This window comes from Rhineura floridana, chromosome 4 (assembly GCF_030035675.1).
Source record: "Rhineura floridana isolate rRhiFlo1 chromosome 4, rRhiFlo1.hap2, whole genome shotgun sequence".
Classification (NCBI taxonomy): Eukaryota; Metazoa; Chordata; class Lepidosauria; order Squamata; family Rhineuridae; genus Rhineura; species Rhineura floridana.
This window is the reverse complement of record NC_084483.1, coordinates 70,762,789-70,779,856: the sequence shown is the minus strand read 5'-3', so window position 1 is coordinate 70,779,856 and position 17,068 is coordinate 70,762,789. Positions and strand designations below refer to the sequence as shown.

General features: G+C 42.4%; 1 protein-coding gene across 1 annotated transcript; it reads right to left on the bottom strand.

Annotated features, from left to right (window-relative positions):
- Positions 1–5,217: 5,217 nt before the first annotated feature.
- On the bottom strand, positions 5,218–8,658 carry GJA10 (gap junction protein alpha 10). The gene is given in 3 exon segments (XM_061626262.1): positions 5,218–5,419; positions 5,421–5,618; positions 7,475–8,658. Coding segments are annotated over 3 exon segments (1,584 nt in total).
- Positions 8,659–17,068: the final 8,410 nt, after the last annotated feature.

Here is a 17,068-nt window from a genome sequence, read left to right as displayed (position 1 = left end):
TGAAAACGTTTTACTAAATCTGGGGCATGCACATCGATCTCATCTTCCCAAGATCTGTCAGCTGACCCATAACCTTTCCAGTGAATTAAATACTGCAGTTTGTTACGTTTTATTCTGGAGTCCAGAATTTCTGCCACTTCGAACTCAGTTTGTTCATCCACTATGGGTGGCGCTCCTGGAGATTCCTCTGGTCTTAAATCACTGGGAGGGGCTGCTTTTGTTAATAAGGAGCGATGGAACACCGGGTGTATTTTAAAAGTAGCTGGCAACTTCAGACGGTAAGCCACTGGATTGATTTGCACCTCTATTTCAAAGGGCCCCACTCTCTTATCCTGTAGCTTCCTACATTTGCCCGGCATCTGGAGAAAGCGGGTAGACAACCATACCTTGTCTCCTATTTGAAGTGGGGGCCCCGGCCATCGGTGCTGATCAGCCACTTGTTTATAATCAATTTTGGCTTTGTCTAGTTGTTGTTTCAATACCTCCTGCACTGCCTGAAGCTCCTGCAGAAATTTCCCTGCCGCCGGTACAAGCACACTCCCTGTGCTGCTGGGGAAAGCTTTGGGGTGAAATCCATAGTTAGCAAAGAAGGGTGTTTGTCCCGTGCTGGTATGCAAGGAGTTGTTATAAGCAAATTCTGCAAAGTGCAAGTATGATACCCAATCAGTCTGTTGGTAAGACACATAACAGCGTAAATACCTTTCCAAAACAGCGTTCAGTCTCTCAGTCTGTCCGTCCGTCTGGGGGTGGTGAGCCGAAGAAAGTTTCAACTCTGTAGCTGTTTCCAAACAGCCCTCCAAAACTTTGCTGTGAATTGAGTTCCTCCATCCGAAACTAAGCTATTGGGCAAACTATGTAGTCGGTAGATCTCCTTTATGAATAGTTTTGCTGTTTCTCTAGCTTCTAAAGCCCCTGAGCAAGGAAGGAAATGTGCCATTTTGGTCAAGGAATCCACTGTTACCAAGATAGCCGTCATTCCTTGTGACTTCGGTAAATCAGTTATAAAATCCATGGAAAGTTCCTTCCAGGGTTCGTTCGGGGTGGGTAAAGGTTCCAACAGTCCAGCGGGTTTTCCTGTGTCTGTCTTTGCCCGCATACAGACAGAGCAGGATTTTACATAGTTCTCAATGTCTCAACGCATTTGAGGCCACCAAAAGTCCTTGGCTACATTCTGAATGGTCTTAAAGATGCCAAAGTGCCCAGCTGTGATAGAGTCATGACATTGGCGCAAAATTCTGAGTCTTAGGTCTCCCTTTGGCATATATCTGGCAGCTTTAAACCACAACAATCCATCCCTCCAATGGAAACTTACTTCTGAATTCTGGTCCTGTTCCATTTCTTGGATATATTGTTGCATGTCTGGATCCCCCTGCTGTGCCTCTTTGAGCTCCTTTTCCCATGAAGGCTGGCACAATCCCAACATCAGCTTCTCCGGCGGGATGATGTGCTGGGTAGGGTTGTCAGCTTCGTCTCCTTTGTATTGCGGTTGTCTGGATAAAGCATCTGCCCTCTGATTTTTTGCATGGGCATGATAAGTAATCCTGAAGTTAAACCTGGCAAAAAACTGCGACCAACGTATCTGTCTCTGGTTCAACTTTCGAGCCGTGTGCAGACTTTCCAAGTTCTTATGATCAGAGCGCACTTCTATCTGATGCTGGGCTCCCTCCAAATACTGTCTCCAATTCTCAAAGGAGTTCTTGACGGCCAACAGCTCTTTCTCCCACACTGTATAATTTCTCTCAGGATCCTTTAACTTTCTGGAGAAGTACGCACAAGGATACAATTCCTTTCCTTCCATATCTAATTGTAAGAGAACCCCCCCTATAGCTAGGTCCGAAGTGTCCGCTTCCACGACAAAAGGGCAGGTAGGGTCAGCAAAACGCAGAATAGGCTCAGACGCTAATTTTCTTTTCAGATCCTCGAAAGCTCTTGTTGCTTTCTCTGTCCATTGAAACTTCCCCTTTCCCCTTAAACAGTCAGTAAGGGGGGCTATTAACTTGGAAAAGCCTGGGATGAATTTTCTGTAGTAATTGGCAAACCCCAAAAAACGTTGTACGTCCTTTTTTGTGGTTGGCTGTCCCCATTCTAATACACAACTCACTTTTCCCGGATCCATTTCCACTCCTCCTGCTGAGATTCGGTATCCAAGAAAGTCCAAAGATGATAGGTCAAACCCACATTTCTCCAACTTAGCATACAAGTGATTCTGTCTCAGTCTTTTCAACACAGTTTTCACGTGATGGTCATGTTCTTCCTGGTTCTTAGAAAACACCAAAATATCATCCAGATAACAAATCACATACTGATCCAAGAGATCCCTAAACACTTCGTTCATAAACTTTTGAAACATGCCAGGACTTCCACAGAGTCCGAAAGGCATCACCAAATATTCAAACTGACCATAGGAGGAATTGAAGCCTATCTTCCATTCATCCCCCTCCCTCATTCGAATCAGATTGTATGCTCCTCTTAAGTCCAATTTCGTGAAGATTTTTGCAAAACGCAGTCGGTCTAACAACTCCGGAATCGGGCAATGGATAGTTGTTAGGGATAGTAATTTGGTTTAAGGCGCGGTAGTCATTACAGGGTCTGAGTTCCCCCCCTTTTTTCTTCACCAACAGCAGGGGGGCCCCTGCAGGGGACTGTGAGGGACAGATGAATCCTCGCTTCAGGTTTTTTTCCAAAAACTCTCTCAAAGCTGCTCTCTCTGGCTCTGTAAGAGAGTAGATTCTCCCAGCTGGGATGCTTGCTCCAGGCACTAAATCAATCGCACAGTCATAAGGGCAATGGGGGGGCAAAGACTCCGCTTCCTTTTCATCAAACACATCCGCAAAGTCCACATATTTCGAGGGAAGGATCATTTCCTTGGCCTCCTGCACTGCCCCTGCCAGAGCTTTTGTGGTGATTTCTGGTTGGCAGTTCTCATGGCAATACTGGGAAGTGAACCATACCACCGCATCCTTCCAAGCTATCTTTGGGTCATGCTTTGCTAGCCAGGGCATTCCCAGAATCACATCAAAGTTCGAGAGATCTGACACATACAAGGAAATGAACTCTTCGTGCCCAGGAATTTCTAGTTTCAATTCCTCCGTGGCTCGTGTCACTCCTCCGCATTTCAAAGGCCTACCATCTATGGTTTCCACTGACAAGGGGGTGTCCAGTTTCCATTGGGAGATTCTGTGACGTTTTGCCAACATGGCGTCAACGAAGTTGGTAGAGGCTCCACTGTCAGTCAACACTGTGGAGTTAAACATTACTCCCGTGGAAGTTGTAACTCGAATAGGTAGCACCAGTACCCCTTTGGAGGGGGGGCTGTACTACCAGAGGCCCTTTATACACAGCTGCCCCCAGCCCTCCGGCCTTCGCGAGAGCTGGGTATTTTAGTTTTCCGATGGACCTGTTTTCTCCCCTTTCAGTCCACATTCCCTAGCCACATGGCCCGGCTTTGAACAATAAAAACAGAGACGTTCCCAACGACGTCTTTCTTTTTCCTCTTCTGACAGTTTCGGACGAGCCCCTCCCTGTCCTTCTCCCGCATTACCTGACATCCCTGGGGTTGAAGGGATTTTGCTGCGTGATGCTGAAGCTGAATATCTCTGGGCCTCCTGTTTCTTCTCCAGGCGTCTTCCTTCCAACCTGTGGTCGATCTGCAGACACAGTCGAATCAGCCCAGGCAGGTTAGTTGGGGGTGTAGTTCTGGCCAGATCATCCAAGATCTCAGCATTCAATCCACTCCGGTACATAAACATTAAAGCTGAGTCATTATAACCAGTTTCTTGAGCCAGAATTTTAAAGGCATTAGTGTACTCTGAAACAGTTCCTCTCCCTTGCTTCAAAGCGCCCAATTGCCTCGCCACAGTCTCAGCTCTTTGAGGGTCCTGAAACATTTCAGTCAGGGCTTGCATAAATCCTCTATACCTTCCTAAAAGGGTATCCTTTCTTACTAGGTATGGAGTGACCCATCTGGCAGCTTCCCCTTCCAATAGGCTGATCACGAAGGCCACCTTGGCCACATCACTAGGAAATTCTGCATTTCTAATGTCCAGATACATTTCACATTGAGCCACGAAGGTGGAGAGCTGGTCACTCTGTCCCGCATATTTAGGTGGTAATCCAATAGGGATCTTCATCACACCGGCTGGAGGGGCTGACCGCATCTGATCTATCGTGGTTTTCAGGGCTTGATTGTCAGTTTTCAGCGTCCTAACTGCTGCCAACAAGGTTTGGACATCTGCCTGCAAGTCTGCAACGTTAGTCCTCAACAGTCGCACTTCTTCTGCCTCATAAGTGGGATTTGTCCCCCCTGTTGCTCCCTTTTCCATCTTGTCACGTTCAAGTGGTGGAAGTGCTGAGGATGGGGTAAGTGGTTCTGTCAAGCTGTCGTATCCAGGATGGGACTCAGGAACCAGGCCAGTTGGTGAAAGCAATTCAGTCTTTATTAAAGTAATATCCAGACACAAACTACGTCTTCTCATGAAGTTGCACTACAAAACATATCCTGCAACATACAAGAGAGTTGACAGAACAAGGAGCCACTATCTCTCCTGTCTTTTAAGAAGGGGGAAAACGGGCATGAATTCTCTCACTCCGCCTCATCATGCTCTCATCCACTGCCCTCCTCTCCTCCCTCCTTTGCCTTCGCTTTAGCTGTCTTCTGGTACGCGGGGAAGGGGGAAGCACGGCCCCCTCCCCTTCTGAAGACTCTGACTCAGGTATGGGGGAAAGCGGGGGGCGTCTGGCAGTTTCTCTTTGCTTTTCCCTGACTCAGGAGGCCCTCCCTCCTTCTCCAACTGCTCTGAACTCGAGGGGGGAGGATGTGTGGGAACTTCAAGGGAAGGGCTGGTGTCTGTAAGACTTTCAAGGCCTTTGCTGCTAGACAGTTCTATCTCTGGGATTTCCTCCCCCTCCTCTCCTGCTTCTTCACACGACTCTGGCCAAACAATCCCCTCTCTCTCCTCATCTTCTGAAACCTCAGGGCCCCAATCCTGCATCCTAACAGTTTGGCTTTGTTTTTAAAATGTTTTTCTGCTGAAGCAATTATATTTCTCAAAGATTTCCTTTCCACTATTGTTATGTGCCTTCAAATTGATTACAACTTATGGCGACCCTGTGAATCGGCGATTTCCAATAGTATCTGTTATAAACCACCCTGTTCGTATTTGATCATCTTGGGTAAAACCCAAGACCTAAGCTAGCATTATGCTAAGGAGCAATAATTCACACTAGCAGGGTATAGAAAGAAGGTTGCTTGGGTACACTTGCCATTGATATTCTGCGTCCCGTTGTGGAAGGAGGTGGTGATGTCATAGGAAGACTCTTGTCATCTCTATGGCTAGCATCTGAGCCAGAGCCATTCTGTGACTTTGAAGTCTCCGAGTCTGTGTCTAGCTGGCTTTCTGACAACACCCTGGACAAAAACCTTGTGGGTCTGATAATGCCCGCTGTCTGGAGAGTCACGACAATCATGTCCTAAGTCCTTGCAACTGACTCCCCGACTGTGTTTTTGAATAATAGCTTGAGGGCTATCCATATGACTGGAGATAATGGAAGTTTTAGTAGCATGTTGAGAATTCTTGGAATGTTCGACTTCCGGGAAGGGTGACTTCGCTTGTGCCTGTCTTTGAGACGAGCTCTCGTCTCAGAGGAAGATTTTTCAGTTTTAAAATCAGTCAGAACGTTTTTTTTTTACTGGTAAAGACTTTCTCCCGGGCAGGGAGAAACGTAGAGATTAACCACAAAAGCCTGTGTTCGTTGGGGGGACTGGAGTTCATTAGTTTATGAGAGAAGATTCAGCCTGCAATGCCGGACGGACTGCCAAACAAGCTCTAACTGATTAAGCGACACGTTTATCTTTTCTTCAAAGGAAAACGGATTTTAACAGGCAAGCATCCTTCTTTCTATTTTTATCATCTGGTTTAAATTGTTGCAACAAAAAGAGATTTGTCAATGAATCAGCTATAAAGAATTCCTGGGTGAGTTATAACTCTTCTCTTTCATTCACGAAATTAAGGAGGAAAGAAATTGAAAAAGCTTATCTTTGTTATTATTGCAAAAAGCTGGCCTGGAATTTGTGCATTTTAAAGATACAAACGGATGAGGGATTTCTATTCCGAGGAGAAAAAAAATAAATAAATCTGATTTATGAATTTTTGGAGTATTATATGTCTGGGACTATTTTTTTTGGTCTATTTCATTTTGACGAATCTGCTGGTTTACGAGGCCACTAACTGTTTTGACGCTGTGAACTAAATTTGTTTTGCATTCCGGAACATATAAGAGATAAGGCAGGCTGAGCTGTCTACACTGTGATGTCATCAGGCTTGGAATATTAACCCAATTGTTGCTGGAATAAGAAGTGGTTTTTTTTTTCTTCGTGGTTTTAAGAACGGCAATCAAGAAAGTGGCTGAGATTCTGGAAGTAATTATGCTTCAGAAAATAATGGATGAGATTGAGATAACGAAACAAACCCTGAGACAGGAGATGAAAACTGAATTTGGCAGAATGAAGCAGGAGCTTAAAGAAATAGGGGATCTTGTGAGAGAGGAGGTTGATGAGATCAGAGATACAATTGCATTAGAAGATGAAAAAAGAAAAATTAAATGGAAGATGCAAGCCCTGGAGATTGGAACAAATGTGGAACTGGAAAAAGACTTGGAGTTTATGGATATTAGAGATAAAATTTACTGTTTGGAATTCAACATTGTCTCTGAAGAAATTAATGAAGATACTAGAGATAAAGCTATCAATGTCTTGGATAAATTTCTGGACTGGAATGATGTGATGGAGCTTGACATAGAAAAAATCTATGGAATTAATTACAGATATGTGACAATGGAAAAACTCTCAAGAGATGTGCCAGTGCATTTCGTAAAAAAGAAGAACAGAGATATGACTTTACAACAATATTTCAGCAACACACTCAGAATTGATGGCAAGGAATTATTTGTGATAAAGGAAATTCCCATCAGACTCTTATTATATGACTATGGCTATGACAGCAAGATTATTATGGGATATTGATAATGGAAGAATGGCTACTGAAATTACTGGACTTAACAGGATTATTGAAGATGGAAGATGGAATTAACATTGATAATGGAAGAAAGGCTATTGAAATTATTGGACCTAACAGATTTGATGAGATGGATTAATCAACATGTTTATTTGGAGAAAAATTGATAAGAGATATATTTCTCAAGGAATTGAAACCTCTCTTTGACTTTTTGTGGAAAGAATAAAGTAATGTTTATGAGATTTGATGATTAATTAAGATAACTACTGGAGGAAAGTGATTTTGTAATATAATTTAAGAGACAGGTTTGTTATATATTGTAGACCTATAACTGATCTGCGACAAATCGGAAGTCAACATTTTATTTTATTGTTTAATTATTTTTGTTTTGTTTTGTTTTGTTTTTGAAAATTTGAATAAAAATTAATGATAAAAAAGAGAATTCTTGGAATGTTCTATACTGTTCATTCTTTTGAAAGCTGTTCAGGCTCTGCTGTGATGGCTTCTGAATGTCCTCACTACTGGAAGACTCATTCTGATGTTGATCATATTGCTGACCCATGAGATTTTGAAAGTGTCTTTGGAGCTGTCTGTGGTGCTGATCACACTGAGTAGGATGTTCTTGATGGCTGTGGAGGTAGTGGCCCTGGTGCTGATTTGGCCTGTTTCTCTGGTTGCTGTACCACTGTTGCTCCACATTTACTGGGTTCTGGATTTGTTCAGTAGGTGTGAATGCTTCCTCAGGAGACAAGTAAACTGGCACCCCAACTTGCTGCTCTGGCACAAATTTGAAACTGCCTTGTGGAGATGAGTTAGACATGATACAAACCTGATGCATGGCTGAATTTTTCTTGCAGCTGGAAAGATTAGCATCCTTATCAGTAGCGACCAACTCCTCCTTGGGAGTTCCAGGAAGGGTATTTTTAATCTTCTTAATTCCCAAGTGGACAATCTCTAAAATGTTCAAAAAGAGAGAAACTGCTGCAATACTATGCATGAAAACCATGAAGATGGTCTTCTCTGTTGGTCTGGAGACAAAACAGTCCACAGTATTAGGACATGGTGGACGAGTGCATTTGTAAAGCGGATACATTTGAAAGCCATATAAGAGATACTGACCCACCATAAACCCCACTTCTAAGATGGATTGGGTCAGGATATGCAGGATATAAGTCCACAGCAAGGACCCTTGAAAGGGTGCCTTGCTTACTTTTCTTTGCTCCTCCAATTTCCTCAGTTCCCTCTCGATCCTCCTGTGTGTTTCCAATAGAGGCTCGGTCTCTCCTAGCTGGGCTTTGAGGTGGGCTTTCTTCCGTTGCCTCTCTTTCTCAAGGGCCCGAAGTCTATAAAGGGCATGGCCCATGTAAACAAGGGAAGGGGATGAGACAAAGATGACCTGTAGCACCCAGTAGCGGATCAGGGAAATGGGAAAAGCTTTGTCATAACAGATGTTGCTGCTGCCGGGCTGCTCTGTGTTGCAAATAAACTCTGCTTGCTCATCATCCCAAACATCTTCAGTGGCCACCCCAAGGACCAACATCCGAAATATGAAAAGGATGGTGAGCCAGATCTTGCCCACTATGGTGGAATGAATGTGTACTTCTTCTAGGATGCTGCCCAGCAAGTTCCAGTCCCCCATAGTCATGGGCTCATCTCTGAAACAAAAATGTAATGCAGTATTAAAGGATGAATGACCACAGTACAATGAAGTTTTGAGGCGCTAGAGCAGCCTTTCCCAACCAGTGTGCCTCCAGAGGTTGTTGGACCACAATTCCCACCTTTCCTGACTATTGACAATGCTGGCTGAGGCTGATGGGAGTTGTGGTCCAGTAACATCTGGAGGCACACTGGTTGGGAAAGGCTGCACTAGAGTTTGATCACTGTTTTATCTAAAATTGTTCCCAAGTACTTTTCACACAGCAAGCACTGACTGAAATAAGGAGATTTATCTATCTATTAAAGCTGTATCCCACCCTTCCTCCCAGTAGGCAAACAAAGACACTAAAAACACTCTAAAACATCTTAAAAACAGACTTTCAAATATATTTAGAACAAAGAATCTTTAAAAATATTTTAAAAAATATTTTTTAAATATTTTTTTAAAAAAGCATTACAATGCATTAAAAAGCAATTCCAACACAGATGCAGACTGGGATTAGGTCTCTACTTAAAAGGATTGTTTTATTCATTCATTCATACATTCATTCATTTATTGTATTTGTATACCGCCCCATAGCCGAAGCTGTCTGGGCGGTTCACAGCAACTAAAAACATCAAAAACAAATATATAAATTTAAAACACATCTTTTAAAAATAGTAAGGTCTTCAGTAGGCACCGAAAGGTAACAGAGATGGCACCTGTCTAATATTTAAGGGAAGGGAATTCCAAAGGGTGCCTCTACACTAAAGGTCCATTTCCTATGTTGGCAAGATGGCATCTGCAGGAGGCCCTCACCTGCAGAACGCAGTGATTGACTGGGTATATAATATTTGCTGTGTTTACTGGGGGCAGGCAGGAGCACTGCCTACAATAAGGAGGGTGGAACCTGTGGCTCATCATTCCTGACCATTGGCCATGCTGTTTGGGGCTGATAGAAGCTAAACACCATTTGGGCAGTCACAGGTTCCCCAACCCAGGATCTAAAGGATCCAGTTCAGATAGATCTGTTTGTTTGTTTGATTTCTTACCCACCCTTCATGATGAGGTCCCAGGGCAGGTTACAACAATTTGAAAATTCAGTATTAAAAGCAGTTAAAGCAGATTATAATCAAGAGAAGAGGGTGAGTCCTAAAATACTTATCTCGGGAGTTAAAGGCTAAGGTAAAGAGGGACATCATCAGCATCCAATTAAATCACACCATGAAGATGCCAGATGCACCTCTGTGGGGAGGGAATTCCGTGGCTTTAGTGCCTGCCACAAAGAATGTCTTGTCCTGGGCCACAGCCTTCCAAACGTCTAAGGGTGATGGAACTACCAAGAGGGCCCCTTCTGATGATTTTAACAACTGAGAAGTATAGAAATATGACATTTTTCTCAATATGTCTGAAATAAAAACTCCAGGTCTGTCTGGGAATGCAGGTCTTTCATTCAGGCTGATTGAAGGAGTTACCAAGAATTTAAGTCTTAGCCTGTCCTGAATATATGGGGGGAAATTATTATTATTATTATTATTATTATTATTATTATTATTATTATTATTATTAATTACATTTGTATACCACCCCATAGCTGAAGCTCTCTGGGTGGTTTACAACACTTAAAAATATTAAAAACAAATATACAATTTTAAAAAACACTTTTTTAAAAAAAACAAATGAACTATAAATTGGAAGTTTCCTCCATACGTGCACAATTCAAGGAAAATGCTGTGAGAGCTTTTGCACTTTAGCTCCAATCTATCCGGTGCATTGTTCTTTGACATTATGGCCAAGACAGAGAGCACTCAGCAGTAGCAGGACATTTTCAGTCTTCTTCCTGTGGTAAATGTAACAAAGCTGCTGAGCAAAATGGAGCAAAAAGTAATATAAAGTTTGGGGGAAACCTGATGACTTTTCTTGAAAAAACACATCTATTTCAACCACTAGACCCATATTACCATTTTTAACACACAGTTAAAGTTAAAGACTCCTGGCTAAATATTGCAGGCTAGATCCAGACTTCTGCAAATAGATGGAATGGGGTGCTTGTTGACAGCTTCAGCTTCTACCCTGGCTTTTGATGCCGAAAATACATATTTTAGGACCTACCCTATTATCTTGATTGCAGTCTGTTTATAAGATTGTATTTTAAAATTGTTGCAGTCCGCCCTGGTACCTCATTGTAAAAGGGGTGGTAACAAATCATCATAATCACCATCATCTTGACAATTTCTGATAATTTCCTAGATGTAGATCTTTCTATGTTGTCTGCTGTACAACCACACCACACATCAAAGTTTGAATAGCCCTAAGTCAGGTTTTGCTTACACATGCTACTATGACTGGCTCCAGAGGTTAAAATCAGATGGCTGCTGAGGCCCTAGTTCACCAATGCCAATGAGATTGCCAGGTCAATAGCACTATATTTTGCTTTGTGTGGGACATCCCAATCTGTCAGGAAACAACCAGAGATCATAAACTATTACCCTCCCATGTATTCTGTGACAGTGGCAACTGGTGGCTCCAAGTCAGCAGGTTTTATTCCTTGAAAGTTTGGACTGACATGGAGCCACCAGCCACTCCTGCTCTATGTTTAAGACAGAATTCAGCTAGGGCATGGATAGCCAACATGGTACCCTCCAGACATTTTGGACTACAGCTCCCATCAGCCTCTGCCAGCATGGCCACTGGCTGTGGCTGATGAGAGCTGAAGTCCAAGACATCTGGAATACACCACAGTGATTATCCCAGAGATAGGAGCTAAGGTTTTCCATTTAATGTCAGGCTTCAGAGAACAGACACAGCTAGCCTTTCTTTCTCACTGCTTCTGCCCTTCCCAGTTAGTGAGTGAGTGAGTGAGTGATTGAGTGATTGATTGATTGATTGATTGATTGCACTTGTATACCGCCCCATAGCCGAAGCTCTCTGGGCAGTTTACAGCAATCAAAAACATTAAAACAAATATACAATTTAAACACATATTTTAAAAACAATTTAAAACACAATTTTAAAAGTTAAAACAATATAAAAACAATTTAAAACACATGCTAAAATGCCTGGGAGAAGAGAAAAGTCTTGACCTGGCGCCAAAAAGATAACAGTGTTGGCGCCAGGTGCACCTCGTCAGGGACATCATTCCATAATTTGGGGGCCACCACTGAGAAGGCCCTCTCCCTTGTTGCCACCCTCCGAGCTTCCCTTGGAGTAGGCACCCGGAGGAGGGCCTTTGATCTTGACCGTAGTGTACAAGTGGGTTCGTATCAGGAGAGGCGTTCCATCAGGTATTGTTATCTGATACAAACCCTATCCGTCATGCTGCAAGGGGGTTGGATGAAGTGGGTGTGCTCCTCTGGCCTTCCAGTGGGAGGGGGGCTCTGCTGCTTAGGAGCACCTCAATATGCTTGCCCAAGCTATGGCTGGGCACAAGTTCCTGCTGATGGTATCCCCACTAGTGGTAGCATCATATACAGTAGAGCAGGAGCAGAGGTGGCCTGACAAGAGGTTAACTGCTTCCTGAGCCAGCTCTACTGCCATTACGTGAGAGGAAGAAGCTCAATCCAGGCCTCTTTGCTGTGCCAGCCTGTTTCAGTAACTCTTGTTGTTATGGGATTTCCTATATTGTGCAGGAGGTTTTCATTAATTGTCCTCTTATATAATATCAAGGAAGATGAAAACCTGCGATTTTGGTGAAAAACCTTTTGCAATCTGTATATGAGGGCAAAAATGGGGCAAGGTCCAATCTCTACATTTTGTAAAAGGCATGATGTACCTAAACTTCAACAAATTCAATCACATCAATATCAGTATATGCCACTAAAATATCAATAAAATATCAACAAAAAGTGGCATCTAGTAGCCTGAAGATTTGAGGAATGCCACTTATCAGTTCAGAAATTTGGAGATGCATAAAGACTTTCAGAAGTAGCCAGACTGCTTTGGCTAAAGATGCATCCAGGCCTACATTCTTTTTCAAAGTGTTTTCTGGAAAGCTTACAAGTAGGGCAAGAAGGTGACAGCCATCGTCTGTTCCTCCCTGGTGTCGTGGAATTTACGACTGAGTTCTTTTTGAGGAGACTTAATAATGAAGCCAAAGCCTGTTTTAAGGTTGTTTACTTAGCTAAGCACTTAGCCAGAGTAGAGTACAGGACTCAACTCTCTTCCCCAAAATGGTGGTTAGTTACAGACAGTTATATACCTCTTCTTCCATCACAATCATGACAAGTTACATTGCTTTTTCTCTATGTTACAATGCTACAATGATGCTCTGCCCCCCTGTACCATCCATCCTCCCTCTGTTCCTGCAATATCAGTGTCCTTGGCATATTTTCACTACAACAGCACTCTTCTCTATTGTCTACGTGACTCCCTGTCTAGGGGGAATGGCAGTCAGACTTGTTCAGTATTGATCGAAATCCACCTCACTGGCAACTATTACTAACAGGTATACAGACCTCTATTGTGGTTTCACAATTTTGTATATCCCACTGATCACTCCCACAGTGAATAGCTCAGGGGTTATGTGCCCTGTCACCTGTGCAGCTGTGGGCAAGCTGCATAGTCCCAAGGAGCCCAGTTGCCCCCCCAGCTGGCAGTTGCGGACAAGGAAGGGGCTGGCTTGTGCAGATGTGGCAAGCTGAGCAGGCCCTAGCCAGCTGGGGAGGACTAGCCTCAGAGGGAGGCAATGGTAAACCCCCTCTGGATACTGCTTACCATGAAAACCCTATTCATAGGGTAGCCATAAGTCGGGATCGACTTGAAGGCAGTCCTTTTCCATTTTTCAGACCAGGGATGGGGAACCTGTGGCTCTCCAGATGTTGGATTCCAACTCCCATCAGTCCCCAACCACTATGGCCAATAGTAAGGGATGATGAGAGTTGTAGTCCTGCAACAATTGGATGGCCACAGGTCCCCAACTCCTGATCTAAACTGCAGCCCTGGGCTCCTACTGGGAGGAAGCGTGGGATATAAATCTAATCTAATAATAATAATAATAATATTCATAGACCCATCTTGTGGTAGCAAACTGTATAGCTTAACTATATGGTGGATAGATGCTGGACCACCCGCGCTCTTAAAAAGAACAAAATGTGTCCTCTTTGCTTAGGCAGGCCATTGTTTCCCATCTACAGAATTATCACACAATACACAGTTTCCTTGGGTTCTAGCTTAGGTTTCAAGCCAACATAAGTACAAACATCTAAGATTCAACAGGAATACCTTGTTAAGAAATGTCTTGAGGAGCAGATGTAAAATCTTTTTAAAACAATGATTAAAATGCACTCTACTCCACCTGTAGAGACTTTTCAGTTTTCTTCCTTTTTCCTCATGGTTTTAGCACCCGTCTATTTTAAATAATCAGATGCAAAGTTTGGATGAGAAAAATGACTAAGGAAATAACAGACTGGAAACATTATTACCCAATGGCAAAATCATAACAGAAATTCAGCAGTTGTTTAAAAAACTAAATAACAAAAATAGCAAGTACGCTATTGCCTCCATGCATTTGCTTTTGAAATACGTTCTGATATATTCTGTTGCTTACCTTAATAGTAATGCTCTTGTTCATAAGTCTCTTGAAGTATCATAAACAAATCAGGCCCTGAAAATGATTATATAGCCCAGAAAGCATCCTTTAGAAACTTAGGGGTTTTTTTGGGGGGGGGGCTAGAGTAAACTCTTAAATATTTTATTGTTGACACGGTGATTATAATTCATAGTTCTGTAGCTGGTAGAATCAACAAATCCCAAGTACACAGGCAGAGTTTGATCGGCTGCCTGGCAAGAGGACAGTGCCTCTAGCCAGAATTAGTTTGCAATTGTTTTAGTCCTTCCAAACAATCCCCAAGGCTTCATGCATACTTCATTGCTCTTTAATGCCATTGCTAATTTCATTTGGACTCCAATGTGTTACATCTTCTTGCTGAGCCAATTGGTAAATGAGTTTATTTTGTAAAATAAATGAACAGCCTTTTCACACAGCTCTGGATTCTTATGCTTTCTTTATATTCCATTAGTTTTCATGTGAATCAATGCTCAGTGATCAATCGGTCATGTCGGATTTCATAGTCTGTTGCCTAGCGGGTTAGAACAACACTCACGGGGAGGGGTTGAATGAGACACCAGAATAAAATCGATTTAGAATTTGCTGTAATAATCCAGTTTCCCAGATTGTTAATTTTTTTGTTAGCATTGCTACAGCATTTATGCTTAAACAGCTCCTCTCATCACACAATGTAACACATCAACATTAACAAAAGCAAACCATAGCTAGCACTTCTGTGAATGCTCCTCCCAGCCTCAGTCTCCTCATTCTATGCTATTTACATCAATATTAACTAATGGAAAGAAACAGAGCTATGTAGTCAACTATGTTAACAGTATGGCTGTTTACTGTATGACACGAAGCAGAGATAGAAAGCATACTGAAGTCTTCAGCTTGTGAAATTGCTGTTTGTATAATTACAGCCTTAGGTATTTGGCAACCTTGGCTTGTGTGGTTGTCATAGGATTCCAGTTAACCCTCCATTCACTTCAACAGAGACTGCAGCAGCATAATATTGTGAGGATCTGCACTACATCTGATTGAAAGCCAATGGGATTAGGGAACAGGGACACAGCACCTAAAACTAGCTGAGCCATAATTATATGAATGCTTCCTTCTGAACCATGGGATTATTCCAGATTAGCAGACTACAGACTGCAGCTCATTTTCACAAAATCTTCTTTGAAAATGGGCAGCTTATTACTACAATTTTAAATTAAAGTCCTCTTTGTCAAATGAAGTATCCTCAGTTGTTAAATGCACACAGCCTAACTACTTGTGCAGTGAATGTGTGTCACCTGAAGCATTTTGAGTTCTTTAAAAAAAAATTTGAATTAAATTTATATTCCTTCGTTTTCCTCCCAAAGGAGCTCAGGGCAGCATACACACAAGCGATATAACAATTACTGTAAAACATCAAAAAACCATTTCAATACAGATGCAGACTGGGAAGATCCTCATGTAAAAGTTCAGTGGGCACCGAAAATACAACAGAAATGGCACCTGTTCAATACTTAAAGGAAGGGAATTCCAAAGGGTAAGTGCCACTACACTAAAAGTGGAATAATCTCCTGCAGGAGGCCCTCACCTGCAGAAAGCTGTGTTGGATTAGGTACATAAGGAGTGAGACCATCTTTCACCTTTTCAAGTATGGGGTGGCAGGGGTGGCTCTGTTTTGAATTGGAACCATAGCACTAGAAGTTTAATCCCTTCCTCCTCCATTACAATCCTGACAAAAATTGACAACAGGGGGAAAAGCTGGTGAAAGTGATAGTCCACAACATCCAGAGGGCACCAGGTTGGCAAAGGCTGGCCTAAATGAATAGAATCCAAGTTGCTGCTAAATTCTACTTCAGCAACTTCACACTGGAGTCTCCCCTGTGAAGTACAGAAATTTTCAGAAACAAGGAATTCTGGGAGACTGAGTTTCCCGACTAGTTTCTGAATGGTGCAGTTTTCAGCAGCACCAACTCCTCAATTCTTTAAACATTTACACGGTTCTGGCTTGTGTGGAGGAAGTGGTTTAAGGATTAAAGAGTCGCTTCTGTAGAAAATGAGTTTGCTGTGTGATGTTCTTGGTGGAAGTGCATATAATACTTGAATTAACAGTCTGTCCTCCAGAGATGTGACTTGCAGCTCTCCAGAATAGGACCAGTTATATTAAGAGAACATGATGGAAAATCCACAAATTAAGCACCATGCATACACATTATTTACTCAATGACTCTAATCTAGTATGATGCCCATGAGATGGGAACATCCTTATTTTTGCCATGAACTCATCAGATGGTCTTAGCCAGGCCATTATCTCTCTGCCTCAGTATGCCAACTGCTATACAGGAGTAATACTGATTATACTTGATGCTTCTCACCCTCAGTGATTCTGTGGTGCTGGACAGAGGAGAAGGGCACTAGTAATAAGGTCAAATAGATCCACTTACCCTGCCATCAACAGTCTGTGTCTGTGTTAGAATTGCTTTTCATATGTCTTTTCATATGTCATTAACTCTTTTTTTAAAAAATGTTTTTTTTAAAAAAATTTAAAATGTTTTTAACGTTTTGTTTTAATGTATTTTAAGGTCTTTTATGATGTTTTAAAGTGTTTTTAGTGTTTCTGTTTGCTGCCCTTGGCTCCTGCTGGAAGGAAGGGCGGGGTATAAATAAAATAATAAATAATATAACATTGACAGGACTGAAAACACTGACCACTAAGTGTGCATGTAGGCCTTCTCTAAGGGACATTGTGCATGGGGGTCTAACAGAAGAGAATCTTGATGCAGCTAACTATTACTAGATCAGAGAACAGAGAAAACACACACACAATTTACATATATCATGCCTGTTACTGAAAACAAAAACAACAACAACACAATG